The following is a 17,735-nucleotide window of genomic DNA, read 5'->3' as shown; positions in this document are numbered from 1 at the left end:
GATGGTGTCCTGCTGGCCCCACTATGGACTGGACTCTTACTATTATGTTGGATCCACTATGGACTGGACTCTCACAATATTATGTCAGACCCACTCGACATCCATTGCTTTCGGTCTCCCCTAGAGGGGGGGGGTTACCCACATATGCGGTCCTCTCCAAGGTTTCTCATAGTCATTCACATCGACGTCCCACTGGGGTGAGTTTTTCCTTGCCCGTATGTGGGCTTTGTACCGAGGATGTCGTTGTGGCTTGTGCAGCCCTTTGAGACACTTGTGATTTAGGGCTATATAAATAAAGATTGATTGATTGATTGATATATGGTTTAAAGCAGTGGTCCCCAACCTTATTGTAGCTGCGGACTGGTCAACGCTAGAAAATTTGTCCCACAGACCGGGGGGGTTTGGTATTTTTATTTTTTTTGTCATAAAGAAATACAATCATGTGTGCTTACGGACTGTATCCCTGCAGAAAGTATTGATCTATATTGATATATAATGTAGGAATCAGAGATATTAATGACAAAAAAAAACAACCCTTTTGTGCGAATGAGTGTGAATGAGTGTAAATGGGGGAGGGAGGTTTTTTGGGTTGGTGCACTAATTGTAAGTGTATCTTGTGTTTTTTAATGTTGATTTAATAACAAAAATAAAACATTATTTTTTATTTTTTTGTATTTATTTATTTTTTTATTTCTTGTGCGGCCCGGTACCAATCGTTCCATGGACCGGTGCCGGGCCGCGGCCCTGTGGTTGGGGACCACTGCTTTAAAGGATACAAAGAAACACAATTACCGTATTTTTCGGACTATAAGTCGCAGTTTTTTTCATAGTTTGGCCGGGCTCCAGTGCGACTTATATATGTTTTTTTCCTTTTTTATTATGCATTTTCGGCATTGTGTATGATCAGTGTCAGAGCTTGGTTCGCATTGCCGGCAGTAAGTCGGACACGTTTCCGGTGAGGGTTGGACTCCGCCAAGGCTGCCCTTTGTCACCGATTCTGTTCATAACTTTTATGGACAGAATTTCTAGGCGCAGTCAAGGCGTTGAGGGGATCCGGTTTGGTGGCTGCAGGATTAGGTCTCTGCTTTTTGCAGATGATTTGGTCCTGATGGCTTCATCTGGCCAGGATCTTCAGCTCTCACTGGATCGGTTCGCAGCTGAGTGTGAAGCGACTGGGATGAGAATCAGCACCTCCAAGTCCGAGTCCATGGTTCTCGCCCGGAAAAGGGTGGAGTGCCATCTCCGGGTTGGGGAGGAGATCTTGCCCCAAGTGGAGGAGTTCAAGTACCTCGGAGTCTTGTTCACGAGTGAGGGAAGAGTGGATCGTGAGATCGACAGGCGTATCGGTGCGGCGTCTTCAGTAATGCGGACGCTGTATCGATCCGTTGTGGTGAAGAAGGAGCTGAGCCGGAAGGCAAAGCTCTCAATTTACCGGTCGATCTACGTTCCCATCCTCACCTATGGTCATGAGCTTTGGGTTATGACCGAAAGGACAAGATCACGGGTACAAGCGGCCGAAATGAGCTTCCTCCGCCGGGTGGCGGGGCTCTCCCTTAGAGATAGGGTGAGAAGCTCTGTCATCCGGGGGGAGCTCAAAGTAAAGCCGCTGCTCCTCCTCATCGAGAGGAGCCAGATGAGGTGGTTCGGTCATCTGGTCAGGATGCCACCTGAGCGCCTCCCTAAGGAGGTGTTTAGGGCATGTCCGACCGGTAGGAGGCCACGGGGAAGACCCAGGACACGTTGGGAAGACTATGTCTCCCGGCTGGCCTGGGAACGCCTCGGGATCCCCCGGGAGGAGCTGGACGAAGTGGCTGGGGAGAGGGAAGTCTGGGCTTCCCTGCTTAGGCTGCTGCCCCCGCGACCCGACCTCGGATAAGCGGAAGAAGATGGATGGATGGATGGATGGATTTTCGGCAGGTCCGACTTATAGTCCGGTGCGACTTATACTCCGAAAAATACGGTAAGCATATAAAGTCAACTTGTTTTTTCATACTACTGGTACTTCAACTTTTTTTTACGAGGCCCCTTGATTTTTTTATTTTGTAAAATACATTTTAATCCGGTTTATTGCTCTCTTTCACATCTCTACTGCAGCCCCACAATGCATTGCGAAACCACGTGCCCTTTCGAGCAATACAAAAATCTTCCTTTTTTGTGATATTTCATGAGACATGTCTGTGGCGGTGTTGTAGAATATGCTCTAAGCGGCGTGAAGACACATGTCACACCTGTGTGGTGAGATTGTTCACACCAGTGAGATTATTCCTTCCCCGCTCTTGGCCTGAGGCCGCACATGTCACTTAACGCCCTCGCCCCCCCGCCACTTATAGACATGTCGGTGCGCATTCGGCCTACGCACGAGTGCAGGCGGCAGAGGCGCTGATGCTTATCAAGCGGAGCTTGTCACACGCAGCGCGAGGAAACAGGAAGTGACTGGTGAGACGGCTTCTCACAACAGGTAGCGAGCCGCTCGCCGCCAGCAAACCAAGACCGACGTCCAAATGTCACATTCGCCTGACTTGAACAATAAAGACAACAGAACACACAGAGACCTCCTTCCAGGCTTCAACTAAAGTTCAATCTAACATGTTGAATGTACATACTATGCTGCAGATACATGATTTATTATTATAATATTATATTTGACAAAGTCAAAGTGTTTTTACATGTTTACATTGAAGCCAAATGTGGATTGAGTCTGGAATGATAACTTCTGATTCAGCGAACACATGAAATCACATATTTGACAAAAATAAAGACATTATTGAAGTTTGGTCTATTTCGTAGATATAGACAATAGATTTTAAACATAATTTGTTGTATATTTTAATAATATTTATACAACATTTTTAACCTCCTACCCATGTGTTATTTATTAATGTATATTAATACCAGAGGTGGGACCAAGTCATTGTTTTGCAAGTCACAAGTAAGTCTCAAGTCTTTGCCCTCAAGTCCGAGTCAAGTCCCGAGTCAAGACAGGCAAGCCCCGAGTCAAGTCCAAAGTCAAGACTGGAAAGTCTCAAGTCAAGTCCTAAGTCCTGCATTTTGAGTTTCGAGTCCTTTCAAGTCCTTTTAACCACGGACTAATATATTAACACAGATTGTGTATGCTTTTCAAACGCTGTATTTATTTATTAAAACAAGTGCATTTTAAATTGCAGGAAAGAAAATTGTGCTGACATTGCACTTTATAATAGCACTATTAACCAGTCATTTTAAACATTAACTCATTCCTTTACAGAACAAACACATTGAAAAATAAAGTGCAAATGTACTTATTTGTACAAAAGTGTGAACATTGAAAAAACATGACATATACGTGAACATAACAAAAAAGTTGTACTTTTTATATGTCAGGGCCCTATGCTGCATTGCATTTGCAAAAGACCAAATTAGCCAAGAGTCTGTCAGTCATTTGTGCACGATGGGGGCGTAGTATGATGCCACCATGGCTGAAAACTCGCTCCACTGGAGCACTGGAGGCAGGCACTGCCAAGACTCTCATGGCCACTCGGAACAGTGAAGGAAGAGTCTTCATGTTCAATGCCCAGAACAAAAGGGGGAGAGAGTTTTTTTGGGTTGGTGCACTACTTGTAAGTGTATCTTGTGTTTTTTATGTTGATTTAATAAAAAAAAAAAAAAAAAAAAAAAAAAAAAAAATTTCTTGTGCGGCCCGATACCAATCGATCCACGGACCAGTACCGGGCCGCGGCCCGGTGGTTGGGGACCACTGAGGTAAACAACCAACAGTATGTCAGAAAGCTAGCTAAAACGGTACACATATTCATAATATAGTATACATTTTAACTGACCTTTATTTTACTATTTTTGTCTTTTTTTTAGGTGGCTAAAATACGCGGTGCTGCTGACCGCCGTCTAACGTTACGTGTGATATATTGACTAACGTAACCCTGCTTAAAAAAATCACTGAACAAAAAGTATGAATAAGGTAGTGAACTGCAACAGATTCCCGTGTTTGCAATAACGTTATAACGTTAGCAGTGAGTTTACAGCCTCACTGATTTAACTACACAGCAAATAAAAGTCACGTTACTTAGCCAATAAACGTTATCTTACATTCAAAATTTACCGTTCTTTGTGTAACTTCAAATGCCGGACGAAGTTGGAAGTTGTTGCCTCTCCATCAGTAATTTTCGAACCGCATGTGTTGCATACTGCAAACTGTTTTGTGTTGACCACCTCGTAATTTTTATACCCAAACGAAATTATTTTAGGCATAATTTTTTGTTCACTGGCGTGTGGTTTGGACATGTCTTCTTCGTTGGTTGTCCTGCAATTTGATTGGATGAATGCTGTGTGATGAAAACAAAGTAGATCTAATTTGATTGGCTGTTGTACTGACAGCACACCAGCTGACACACGCAACGCTGATAGACAAGTACACAATGAAAAATACAGAGCGCTCCCGAATAACTTTTTCATCTTTGGGTTTTGGGGAAAGTAGCAAGTCATGTCAAGTCATGTCAATTCAAAAGGCTCAAGTCCAAGTGAAGTCACAAGTCATTTATGTTAAAGTCTAAGTCGAGTTGCAAGTCTTTTTACATTTTGTCAAGTCGAGTCTAAAGTCATCAAATTTATGACTCGAGTCTGACTCGAGTCCAAGTCATGTGACTCGAGTCCACACCTCTGATTAATACAATGCTATCTTATTACCATTCCAATTAATAATGTATAATCCTATTTATAAATTAAGCAATTGCAGTATAAATATTCACACTTATAGTACAATGAATGTTTATAATGCTATGTGCCATAGCGCAACTATTGAAATATTATTTACTAGTAATAATAATCACCACTAAGAGATAAATAGATACTTGTAACACACAATGAAGACATTTTATGTTTACATGTGCTTGATGTCATCAAACAGCCTGCATTTGGCCTTGTGTTACAGGTGACAAAAGTGTATTATTAATAATATTAGTATCATATAGTTTTGTTTTTTGTTTTGTTTTTGTTGAATAATTGTATGTTTAGAATATGCAGTGGGCCAATAAAAAATAATATGGGCCGCCCTTTAGACACCCCAGCTTTCCATTAAACAGCGTTAATCATTAATAAATTACAAAATCAATATTCATAAATCATGATGTCATTACAACATATGTACTGAGGGTAATCATTGATAAACCGTTCATAAATCTTGACAACGATACCCGTGTTAATCGTTCATAAATCATTTATAAATCATGACATTACCATAACATCATCATGTCACTTGCGTTAAATCATTAATAAATCATGGAATAATCATTCATAAATCATGACATCATCATGACACTTGCGTTAAATCATTAATAAATCATGGAATAATCATTCATAAATCATGATATCATAGTGACATCATTACATGCGATAAATCATTAATTAATTGTGATATCATTACTTGCGTTAAATCATTAATAAATCACAAAATGATCATTCATAAATCATGATATTATTGTGACATCATTACTTGTGTTAAATCACTCATAAATCAGGACATCATTATTCATAAACGATTCATAAATCATGATGTGATCATGACATCATTACTTGCGTTGAATCATTCATAATTTCTAATACCATCATTACTTGCGATAAATCATTCATAAATTATAATATCATGACATCATTACTTGCGATAAATCATTAATAAATTATGATATCATGACATCATTACTTGTGATAAATCATTCATAATTTATTAATAAATTATGATATCATGACATCATTACTTGTGTTCAATCATTAATAAATCACAAAATCATCATTCATAACTTGAGTTAAATTAAGACACCATTATTCATAAATGATTTATAAATCATGATATCATTATGACATCATTACTTGCATTGAATCATTCATAAATTATAATATCATCATGACATCATTACTAGCGATAAATCATTCATAAATTATGATATCATGACATCATTACTTGCGATAAATCCTTCATAAATCATGATATCATGACATCATTACTTGTGTTAAATCATTAATAAATCACAAACTCATCATTCATGAATCATGATGTCATCGTGACATCCCTACTTGTGCTAAATCCTTCATAAATCATGATGTCATCGTGACATCCTTACTTGTGTTAAATCCTTCATAAATCATGATAACATGAAATTATTACTTGCGTTAAATCATTAATAGATCACAAAATCATCATTCATAAATCATGATATCATCGTGACATCATTACTTGTGTTAAATCACTCATAAATCAGGACATCATTATTCATAAACGATTCATAAATCATGATGTGATCATGACATCATTACTTGCGTTGAATCATTCATAATTTCTAATACCATCATTACTTGCGATAAATCATTCATAAATTATAATATCATGACATCATTACTTGCGATAAATCATTAATAAATTATGATATCATGACATCATTACTTGCGATAAATCATTCATAATTCATTAATAAATTATGATATCATGACATCATTACTTGTGTTCAATCATTAATAAATCACAAAATCATCATTCATAACTTGAGTTAAATTAAGACACCATTATTCATAAATGATTTATAAATCATGATATCATTATGACATCATTACTTGCGTTGAATCATTCATAAATTATAATATCATCATGACATCATTACTAGCGATAAATCATTCATAAATTATGATATCATGACATCATTACTTGCGATAAATCCTTCATAAATCATGATATCATGACATCATTACTTGTGTTAAATCATTAATAAATCACAAACTCATCATTCATGAATCATGATGTCATCGTGACATCCCTACTTGTGCTAAATCCTTCATAAATCATGATGTCATCGTGACATCCTTACTTGTGTTAAATCCTTCATAAATCATGATAACATGAAATTATTACTTGCGTTAAATCATTAATAGATCACAAAATCATCATTCATAAATCATGATATCATCGTGACATCATTACTTGTGTTAAATCACTCATAAATCAGGACATCATTATTCATAAAGGATTCATAAATCATGATGTGATCATGACATCATTACTTGCGTTGAATCATTCATAATTTCTAATACCATCATTACTTGCGATAAATCATTCATAAATTATAATATCATGACATCATTACTTGCGATAAATCATTAATAAATTATGATATCATGACATCATTACTTGTGATAAATCATTCATAATTTATTAATAAATTATGATATCATGACATCATTACTTGTGTTCAATCATTAATAAATCACAAAATCATCATTCATAACTTGAGTTAAATTAAGACACCATTATTCATAAATGATTTATAAATCATGATATCATTATGACATCATTACTTGCGTTGAATCATTCATAAATTATAATATCATCATGACATCATTACTAGCGATAAATCATTCATAAATTATGATATCATGACATCATTACTTGCGATAGTTCCTTCATAAATCATGATATCATGACATCATTACTTGTGTTAAATCATTAATAAATCACAAACTCATCATTCATGAATCATGATGTCATCGTGACATCCCTACTTGTGCTAAATCCTTCATAAATCATGATGTCATCGTGACATCCTTACTTGTGTTAAATCCTTCATAAATCATGATAACATGAAATTATTACTTGCGTTAAATCATTAATAGATCACAAAATCATCATTCATAAATCATGATATCATCGTGACATCATTACTTGTGTTAAATCACTCATAAATCAGGACATCATTATTCATAAACGATTCATAAATCATGATGTGATCATGACATCATTACTTGCGTTGAATCATTCATAATTTCTAATACCATCATTACTTGCGATAAATCATTCATAAATTATAATATCATGACATCATTACTTGCGATAAATCATTAATAAATTATGATATCATGACATCATTACTTGTGATAAATCATTCATAATTTATTAATAAATTATGATATCATGACATCATTACTTGTGTTCAATCATTAATAAATCACAAAATCATCATTCATAACTTGAGTTAAATTAAGACACCATTATTCATAAATGATTTATAAATCATGATATCATTATGACATCATTACTTGCGTTGAATCATTCATAAATTATAATATCATCATGACATCATTACTAGCGATAAATCATTCATAAATTATGATATCATGACATCATTACTTGCGATAAATCCTTCATAAATCATGATATCATGACATCATTACTTGTGTTAAATCATTAATAAATCACAAACTCATCATTCATGAATCATGACGTCATCGTGACATCCCTACTTGTGCTAAATCCTTCATAAATCATGATGTCATCGTGACATCCTTACTTGTGTTAAATCCTTCATAAATCATGATAACATGAAATTATTACTTGCGTTAAATCATTAATAGATCACAAAATCATCATTCATAAATCATGATATCATCGTGACATCATTACTTGTGTTAAATCACTCATAAATCAGGACGTCATTATTCATAAAGGATTAATAAATCATGATGTGATCATGACATGGATACCTGTGTGACCTGGGTGACCTTCTCAGTGACATTCTGGGTCCGATCTTTGACCTTGCTGGGGGCGATGATTTCGATCTCAGTGGGCGATGGCGGTCTCACGCGGTCCGAGCTGAAGGTGAGGGTCAACTGGGGGATGGTCCTGATGGTTCTGTGCCTCATCAGGTCCGAGTCGGACGTGGAGCTGAGCACGCTTGGCTTCAGATCTGTACCAGAGACCATTTGTGTGGCTCAATACCGTAAAATATGAGGAACAGTTGTCAGTATGAAGCAAACTTTAGCCACAATAGGAAATAATATTTAACATGTGAAGTGAATCGTCAAAAGTGAGCAGTTGTATAAGATGATGTCATCAGGTGTATTTGAGTCTTGCCGAGGTGAGACTCACTGGTGTTATTCTGGGCTTCTCCTGGCCGAGTGTTCCACTCCGCCTTCATCCCGTCAATGTCGTCCAGCGAGGAGGCGCGTCTCAGGCTTCGCACGCTGTCCCGGGAACAACTCCGGGGCAAGATCCCGATGGCGAAAGGGATACCTGGGTCCAGCCGCTCAGTTAGCAAGGAACGCCGCTTGGCAGAGGGCTGGGCGGTCGGGGTCGGGGGGTCCAGGTCCTGTTCTATGAGGGCTTCCGTCTCTGACTGCATGCAGCTCTCCTTGGACGGGATGCGAAACTCCTTCAGGGGGACATCTTCACTATTGGGCTGAAAGAGGACGGGGGACACGTCACACTTCAGACCGAATGTTCAAATGTGTTTCATTCGGTTCAGATATGGGGCACCAGTTTGTAGAACCTATTGGGCTTTGGTGCAGATCTAGATATAAGTGAAAATGAAAGATTTCTGTAACACTCGCTGAAGTGAGCTCAAAGATTTGGCTCATAATATGTGGGGTGATATGTGTGATACATGGTGATATGTGGTGATATGTGGCGATGTATGGTGAAATCCACGCTTTTATCTCGACTCGTCTTGATTACTGTAATGCCCTGTATGTTGGCATTAGCCAGGCCTCCCTCGCCCGCCTGCAGCTCGTGCAGAACTCTGCTGCTCGTCTGCTAACACAGACCCGCAGACGTGAGCACATCACCCCTATTTTAGCGTCCCTTCACTGGCTCCCTGTGCGTTACCGAATACATTTTAAACTCCTTTTATTTGTTTTTAAATGTCTAAACAACCTCGCGCCAACCTATCTCTCCGACCTCCTTCAGCCTTACTGCCCCACCCGATCCTTAAGATCAGCCGATCAGCTGCTGTTGACGGTCCCTGACACAAGGCTGAAGCTTAGAGGTGACAGAGCTTTCGCCGTTGCTGCTCCCAAGCTCTGGAACGACCTACCCCTGAGTGTTAGACAAGCCTCCTCTCTTCCTGTTTTTAAATCTCTCTTAAAAACATACTTTTATTCCATGGCTTTTAACACTGAGTGATATCCATCCTGCAATGGCGCCCCATAATACACCTGCTGTGATCCTGTTTTTATGTTTTTATTTATTCTATTTTAATTATTTATTTTTTATCGTGTTCTGTTTGTGTTGTGTTGTGTTTGCTCGGTACTCGTTTTATCTTTTAACCTGCTCATTGTACAGCACTTTGGCTACCCCTGTGGTAAATTTTAAATGTGCTTTATAAATAAAGTTGATTTGATTTGATTTGATGTACGGTAATATATGGTAATATGTGTTGTTATTTGTGGTGATATTAAAAAGCACCACTATTAGTCACACGCACACAAGGTGTGGCGATGTTACTCTCTGCATTTGACCCATCCCCTTGTTACACCCCTGGGAGGCGAGGGGAGTAGTAAGCAGCAGCGGTGGCCGCGCTCGGGAATCATGTGGTGATATGTGATGATATGAGGTGATATGTGTTGTGATATGTGGTGATATATGTGTGATATGTGTTGTGATATGTGGTCATATGTGGCGATATGTGTTATGTTATGTAGTGTTATGTGGTAATATGTCCAATATTTTTTGTGATATGTGGGTATATTAGTTCTTTGTGGTGCGATATATGGTGATATGTGGTGATATGTGCTGATATGTGCTGTGATATGTGGTTATACTGTATGTGTTATAGGTGGTGATATGTGTAATATGTGTGATAAATGGTGATATGTGGTGTGATATGTGGTCAGATGTGCTATGTGTGGTGTGATATGGGGTATGCGATATGTGTTATATGTGGTGCGATGTGTGATATGTGGTGATGTGTGTAATATGTTATATGTGTGAAATATTTGATATGTGGGGATATGTGATGATATTTAGTGGTGGTACGGTACATTACAGCACTTAATAGTATTGTATGGTATGGCCAATATGATAAAACACTGTATGGTATGGTATGGTAAAGCATGATATGGTGCAGCACTGTATGGTATGGTACGGCATGATACAGTACAGCACTGTGTGGTATGTTACAATACAACACTATGTGGAATGGTACGGCATGATATGATACAACACTGTGTGGTATGGTACGGCATGATACGATACAGCTCTGTATGGTATGGTATGGGTTATATGTGCAGACAAGTTTAACAAGTTATATTAAAGAACATCCTGTTTACGCTTGCACAACTCACTCAACGCAAGAGAGCTTATTCAATGTTCTCTAACACTGATTATTAATTTTCACCATATCTTTTACATGGTGACACATAATACATAGGATTTACAAGTCATATCTTCAATAAAAAATAAGTGAAAGTAAGTCGACAGAGTATAGGTGAATGACTAAAGACATAAATACTGGAGTGACAATGTTGTTGTAATTGCCCTACATGCTCTTGAGTTGAATAATTCATAATAATTTGATGAGTTGAAAAATAATTAGCATATCGATATACAGAATGTGAATATCTTGTTTTGTTATTGTTGATTTGTTGATGACTTTGTGCGACTTCAAAAGTATTTCACCCAAAATTATGATGAAATTACGATTTTTATCAGCCTTAGAGATTTCCGCTTCATAGAATATTAAATACTATTTAGCAGAGGTGGGACCAAGTCATTGTTTTGCAAGTCACAAGTAAGTCTCAAGTCTTTGCCCTCAAGTCCGAGTCAAGTCCCGAGTCAAGACAGGCAAGTCCCGAGTCAAGTCCAAAGTCAAGACTGGAAAGTCTCAAGTCAAGTCCTAAGTCCTGCATTTTGAGTTTCGAGTCCTTTCAAGTCCTTTTAACCACAGACTAATATATTAACACAGATTGTGTATGCTTTTCAAACGCTGTATTTATTTATTAAAACAAGTGCATTTTAAATTGCAGGAAAGAAAATTGTGCTGACATTGCACTTTATAATAGCACTATTAACCAGTCATTTTAAACATTAACTCATTCCTTTACAGAACAAACACATTGAAAAATAAAGTGCAAATGTACTTATTTGTACAAAAGTGTTAACATTGAAAAAACATGACATATACGTGAACATAACAAAAAAGTTGTACTTTTTATATGTCAGGGCCCTATGCTGCATTGCATTTGCAAAAGACCAAATTAGCCAAGAGTCTGTCAGTCATTTGTGCACGATGGGGGCGTAGTATGATGCCACCATGGCTGAAAACTCGCTCCACTGGAGCACTGGAGGCAGGCACTGCCAAGACTCTCATGGCCACTCGGAACAGTGAAGGAAGAGTCTTCATGTTCAATGCCCAGAACAAAAGGGGGGAGAGAGTTGTTTTGGGTTGGTGCCCTACTTGTAAGTGTATCTTGTGTTTTTTATGTTGATTTAATTAAAAAAAGAGAAAAAAAAAATTATTTCTTGTGCGGCCCGATACCAATCGATCCACGGACCAGTACCGGGCCACGGCCCGGTGGTTGGGGACCACTGAGGTGAACAACCAACAGTATGTCAGAAAGCTAGCTAAAACGGTACACATATTCATAATATAGTATACATTTTAACTGACCTTTATTTTACTATTTTTGTCTTTTTTTAGGTGGCTAAAATACGCGGTGCTGCTGACCGCCGTCTAACGTTACGTGTGATATATTGACTAACGTAACCCTGCTTAAAAAAAATCACTGAACAAAAAGTATGAATAAGGTAGTGAACTGCAACAGATTCCCATGTTTGCAATAACGTTAGCAGTGAGTTTACAGCCTCACTGATTTAACTACATAGCAAATAAAAGTCACGTTACTTAGCCAATAAACGTTATCTTACATTCAAAACTTACCGTTCTTTGTGCAACTTCAAATGCCGGACGAAGTTGGAAGTTGTTGCCTCTCCATCAGTAATTTTCGAACCGCATGTGTTGCATACTGCAAACCGTTTTGTGTTGACCACCTCGTAATTTTTATACCCAAACGAAATTATTTTAGGTATCATTTTTTGTTCACTGGCTTGTGGTTTGGACATGTCTTCTTTGTTGGTTGTTCTGCAATTTGATTGGATGAATGCTGTGTGATGAAAACAAAGTAGATCTAATTTGATTGGCTGTTGTACTGAGACCACACCAGCTGACACACGCAACGCTGATAGACAAGTACACAATGAAAAATACGGAGCGCTCCCGAATAACTTTTTCATCTTTGGGTTTTGGGGAAAGTAGCAAGTCATGTCAAGTCATGTCAATTCAAAAGGCTCAAGTCCAAGTGAAGTCACAAGTCATTGATGTTAAAGTCTAAGTCGAGTTGCAAGTCTTTTTACATTTTGTCAAGTCGAGTCTAAAGTCATCAAATTCATGACTCGAGTCTGACTCGAGTCCAAGTCATGTGACTCGAGTCCACACCTCTGCTATTTAGTACTACTAATATGTGATATAATTACTGTGAATTAACAGTGTGTAACTTCGGTTTGTGTACTCGACACTGGTGTCAAAGATGAGCTGTATTTTGACAGGTCAAGCGTTTATAATTGACTGGTCAGGTGTCAGTATTCACCCCGCCTCTCATGCCATGACCGCTGAGATAGGCCGAAGAGTATAATGGAATTATTATAAGTCATACAGTTATTGTGTGCAGGCGCGGCAGCAGGAGAGAGAGGAATGTTTCAGGCTGTGTGTGTAAACGTGTCCGACTTGACCGAGTCTGTTTCCGGAATGTTCTCATGGATCCTGTCAGGAAGTGACATCCCTCAAAACAGCGACTGAATGACTCGTTTGTTTTTAATTAATCTCTTTGCTGTCCTTTTTAAAGGAACGTTCACATGGAATTTCATGTGACCACACTGGAAAATAAAATAAAAAAATTGAGCGACTCGGCCGCCTGGGAATGATGGCTGCACAGATGCCTGCTTTGTTCTGTCAGGCGCACGAGGCGTTTAGGGTCAAGCTCCTTAGGATTTATACACACACTGCTGTCAATAGGAAGTAAAGGCAAACACAAAATCCGGCCTGTGCAATAATAATAAATCTGACTTTTGGTATTAACGTAACGTAATGTTTAATATGTGCTCGTGCTTTGCAGTGTTGTAGGTTACTGCATCATACCGAACAGCGATATCACTTCAAAGTCAGCACTTTTTGATAAATGTGTTGAATTGAATCTCATTACATACCTGCAGGTAGTCCACAACCACCCCCTCAAACTGATCTTTGGACAACGATTGACGGCGCTTGGAGTGCAGCACCGGTAGCCGCATCTTCAACCTGCGGTTCTGACCTGCGAGAGACACCAAGATTAAAGTTTAGACACATAGTTTTGTGTCTATAACACAATAAAGCACTTGTTCTTTTTAAAGATGGCTGTAGCATTCATTGGAAAGCAAGCAATGTTAGCCTACCAATGCAGCCATTGTTACATAACAATACTCTCATTTATTAGAGTAAATAAATGAGTAAACAACTACAATCCTAAACAAATGGGGGTGCAGTTTAACCCACTTTTAGAATTTCTCATGGTTCCAAGTCAAAACTGACCAAAAAGTAGGGGGGGAAAGTGAAGAGAGAGAGAATGCCAAAAAAGACAAGAAACAACACAAAAAACTAACAAAAAAGCGGATAAGAAATGAGCAGACAGACAAGAAATGGAAGGAAGGACATATTTGTCCAGATTTGAGATTTTACACAATAAGTGTGACAAATTGGGACAAAAGCTGGGAGACAAAGGGACGTAACAAGAGGGAAATGACAAAAAATGGTTCAAAGACCGAAGAAAACAGTGAGAAGAAATGAAACGGAGGTTATAAATGACAAAAATTAAGAAGAAAAAAATGATTAGAAACAAGCAGTAAGACAAGAAATTACACAAAATGGACAAAACTCAAACAAAAATTATACGCAAGATGCAAAGGAGCAATAAAAATAGGCAAACATTAAGAGAAAAGGGTAAAAAAAAAAGACTCAAAACAAGCAGAAAATTACAGTTGAAATATGCAAGAGATTAACGACAAAAACAAGGCAAAAGCAAGAAAAATGTCAAAGAAGATTAGAAACAAGCAGAAAGACAAGAAAGGACACACGTACTTGTCTAGATTGTAGAGAAAATCTAACAAAAAGTTGAGAGGAAAAGACGGGAATCAAGCAGGAAATGATAAAAAAAATGGTAAAAAACGGAACAAAAAAACTGTGAGAGGAAATGTGACGCAGGAAGTAAGCAGACAAAACAAAAGTAAAAAAACACTCTAAAAGTAAAACGAAAAAGACAATTAGAAAGAAGCAGAAAGACGAGAAATGAAAAAAATTTACAAAATGTAAACAAAAAGTAAGACAAAGATCAGATGCAAAAGGAGACGAAGCAACACAAATGAGATCTAAGTTGGGAAAAAAAAAAGTAATAAAAAGACAACAAAAAGAGAAGAAACAAGCAGGAAATGACGGTGAAAAAAAATTGAAAAACCATGATACAAGATGAGGCAGAGAAGATAAGCGACAAAAACAAGACAAAAGTAAGAAGACAAAGAGGATAAGAAACTTAAGTATAGAGACAAGGAAGAACACACAGGAAAAAATGGGACAAAAAAACTAGAAAAAAGAGTGACAGTAAGATGAGACACAGCAGGTTAGCAACACAAATAAGACAACAGTAAAAAGAAGAAGAGGATAAGAAACAAGCAGAAAGACAAGAAATGACACAAAATCAACAAAATTCTATCAAAAAACGAGAGAAAAATGAGAAAAAGTTGGTTAAAAAAAATGGTTTAATACAAGAAATGAGGGGGAAATGAAAGGAGAAACTGCCTCTTTAAAACCAAAATGACCAACATCTTGTGCATTTCCGAGCATGCCTTCTTGAGACTTATTTGTAGGTCGACCAATGCTGGAGATGGGAATCAGACACTATTTGCTATGTCAAATAGGGTCTGATTCCCAAATGAGTGCAAAAAAAGCAACAACCATGAAAACATTCAGTCAAACCTGTCTGTAGCGGTCACAGAAATGTCCCTCGCATGAAAAAGCAGTATGATCAAACTTGTCTACAGCGGCCATCTGTATGATGTGGCCACTTATTTTGCATCCTGGAATTGTTGTTTTATTCTGAAAAACTGCCACTAATATCAAAATGTTCTGCAATGATGCATGATGTTGATGGATGTACTTTTAACTAACTAATATAGTATTTTATACTAAAATGCATTTATTTATTCTTCTACTTCTTCTCCAGATTTTGGCGCGCTCTACCTTCCACATTTTTCATCCGATTCAAACCCTTCCAACTTCAAACTGTTCAGCCTTTTCGGGAATTACGGGCTTTCCATTGACAAATTAAAAAAAATTCCCAGATTTCCCAGGATTCCAGGTTTTCCGGGACATTTTTCCCATTCAAAATGAATTGGCCATTTTTCAATCTTCCACCATTTTCACATTTTTCAACCGATTCAAACCATTCCACCTTCAACATATTCCACCAAACTGGAAATTCAAACTATAATTTTTCCAAGTTCAAAAAAATTCCATGAATTCCCAGAAATCCTGTTTTTTCAAACGCTTCAACCGTTCCGCCGCCAAAACATTCCTCTTAATCAGGACAAAAAACAAAGTTGTTTTTTGTACTGGAAAAATTCCAGGAATTCCCTAATACCATTTCTCAATTAAAAATGTTAATACTTCAACATTTCTCGACCGATTTGAAAAAATTCCAACACCAACCATTATTCATAACATTCACATTTTTTTAGCATTTTCAAAAAAATCCCGCTTTTCCCAAAATTTCCAGGAAGTTCCCATTGAAATGAATGGGACATTTTTCCAAGTTGCACAATTCCCACATTTTTCAACCTATTCAAACCATTCCAACATTAACACATTCCACTCATCCTGGACAATCAAACTAAAACTCTCCCAAGTTTCAAACCAAATTCTGTTTTTCCTGAAAATTCAAACTCTTCAACATTCAAACCATTTCAACATTCAAACTATTCTTACATTCAGCCTACATTCTGTCAGCATTTCAGTTGAACTTCAGCACTGGAGCATTCACACGCAATTCCTTCAGGAATTGCTTCATCTAGTTGTTGTTATTATTGAATTGTTTACTCTTGTTGGGATACAAAACAAATGGTTTTCTTGTTATGAATTACTTTATTTCATGATACTTAACTTTATTCATTTTATAAATAACAGCAATTATTGATGGCCAGCTGTCTATGGTGATGTGCCCCTTGATTGGCCAGTACAGGCAGGTTTGACTGTACTCTAAAAAGTACACTTAAAGTACTGTAAAAGTACACTAAAAGTACTCACAGTAGACCCATCCTTGGCTGACTCTTTGTCTCAGGCCCGACTTCTTGAGCGTCGGGTCGACGAGCTCCTGAAAGTCCAAGATGAACATGATGACCACACTTTCCTCGTTCTTGACGGGGACGATGTCCACCATGCAGGGTCTGCACGTGCCTGAGGAAACAAAATAACGAGAACGTCTGAGCGAAGAAGGTAATAGTTGATCTGCAGTCCAAACCTTCCGGAACTTAGCTACTCTGAGCCGAAACTCTTATCAGGTCTTCCCGCTGCAACGGGGTGTTCTAAAAATAGACCCAAAGACGGTCCAGGACTCGATGACATTTTGGGTCTGAAGATTTGATGCGCTGGTCTCCGTGACAACAGCACACGTGCAGAGACAAAATGTGCAGATAAGGTCGTCCTGGCCGTGAAATAATTGGACGCCGTATTGTGATGAAGTGATGTTTTGTTGGATGCTTTGATGGAGATTTCTGCGTATTGTTTTAGGAGTTGCTGCTATGAGGAGAACAATCTGCCCACCTGCTCTCACTGCCAACAACAATGGCAGCTTTTTATTCATGTTAGAGGGAAATTATTAGAGTGAAAACTACACGTTTGCCGTAACTA

At 38.0% G+C, this 17,735-nt stretch overlaps 1 protein-coding gene across 3 annotated transcripts in view; it reads right to left on the bottom strand.

Annotated features, from left to right (window-relative positions):
* kcnh6a (potassium voltage-gated channel, subfamily H (eag-related), member 6a) overlaps nt 1–17,735 on the bottom strand; it is an 85,341-nt gene that overhangs the window by 49,224 nt on the left and 18,382 nt on the right. Inside the window, exons 3-6 of one of the 3 annotated variants that reach the window (XM_061981339.1) lie at nt 17,133–17,282; nt 14,009–14,112; nt 8,900–9,209; nt 8,515–8,717 (exon numbers count right to left, since the gene is read on the bottom strand). In XM_061981339.1, coding sequence (XP_061837323.1) covers nt 8,515–8,717; nt 8,900–9,209; nt 14,009–14,112; nt 17,133–17,282 — 767 coding nt within the window. Of the gene's footprint in view, nt 1–8,514; nt 8,742–8,899; nt 9,210–14,008; nt 14,113–14,333; nt 14,400–14,915; nt 14,959–17,132; nt 17,283–17,735 lie in introns of those variants that run through there. The other 2 variants (XM_061981341.1, XM_061981340.1) reach the window with 2 other exon arrangements.

The sequence above is a fragment of the Nerophis lumbriciformis genome, linkage group LG24, assembly GCF_033978685.3.
Source record: "Nerophis lumbriciformis linkage group LG24, RoL_Nlum_v2.1, whole genome shotgun sequence".
NCBI lineage: Eukaryota > Metazoa > Chordata > Actinopteri > Syngnathiformes > Syngnathidae > Nerophis > Nerophis lumbriciformis.
This window is presented reverse-complemented; position numbering and strand designations above follow the sequence as displayed.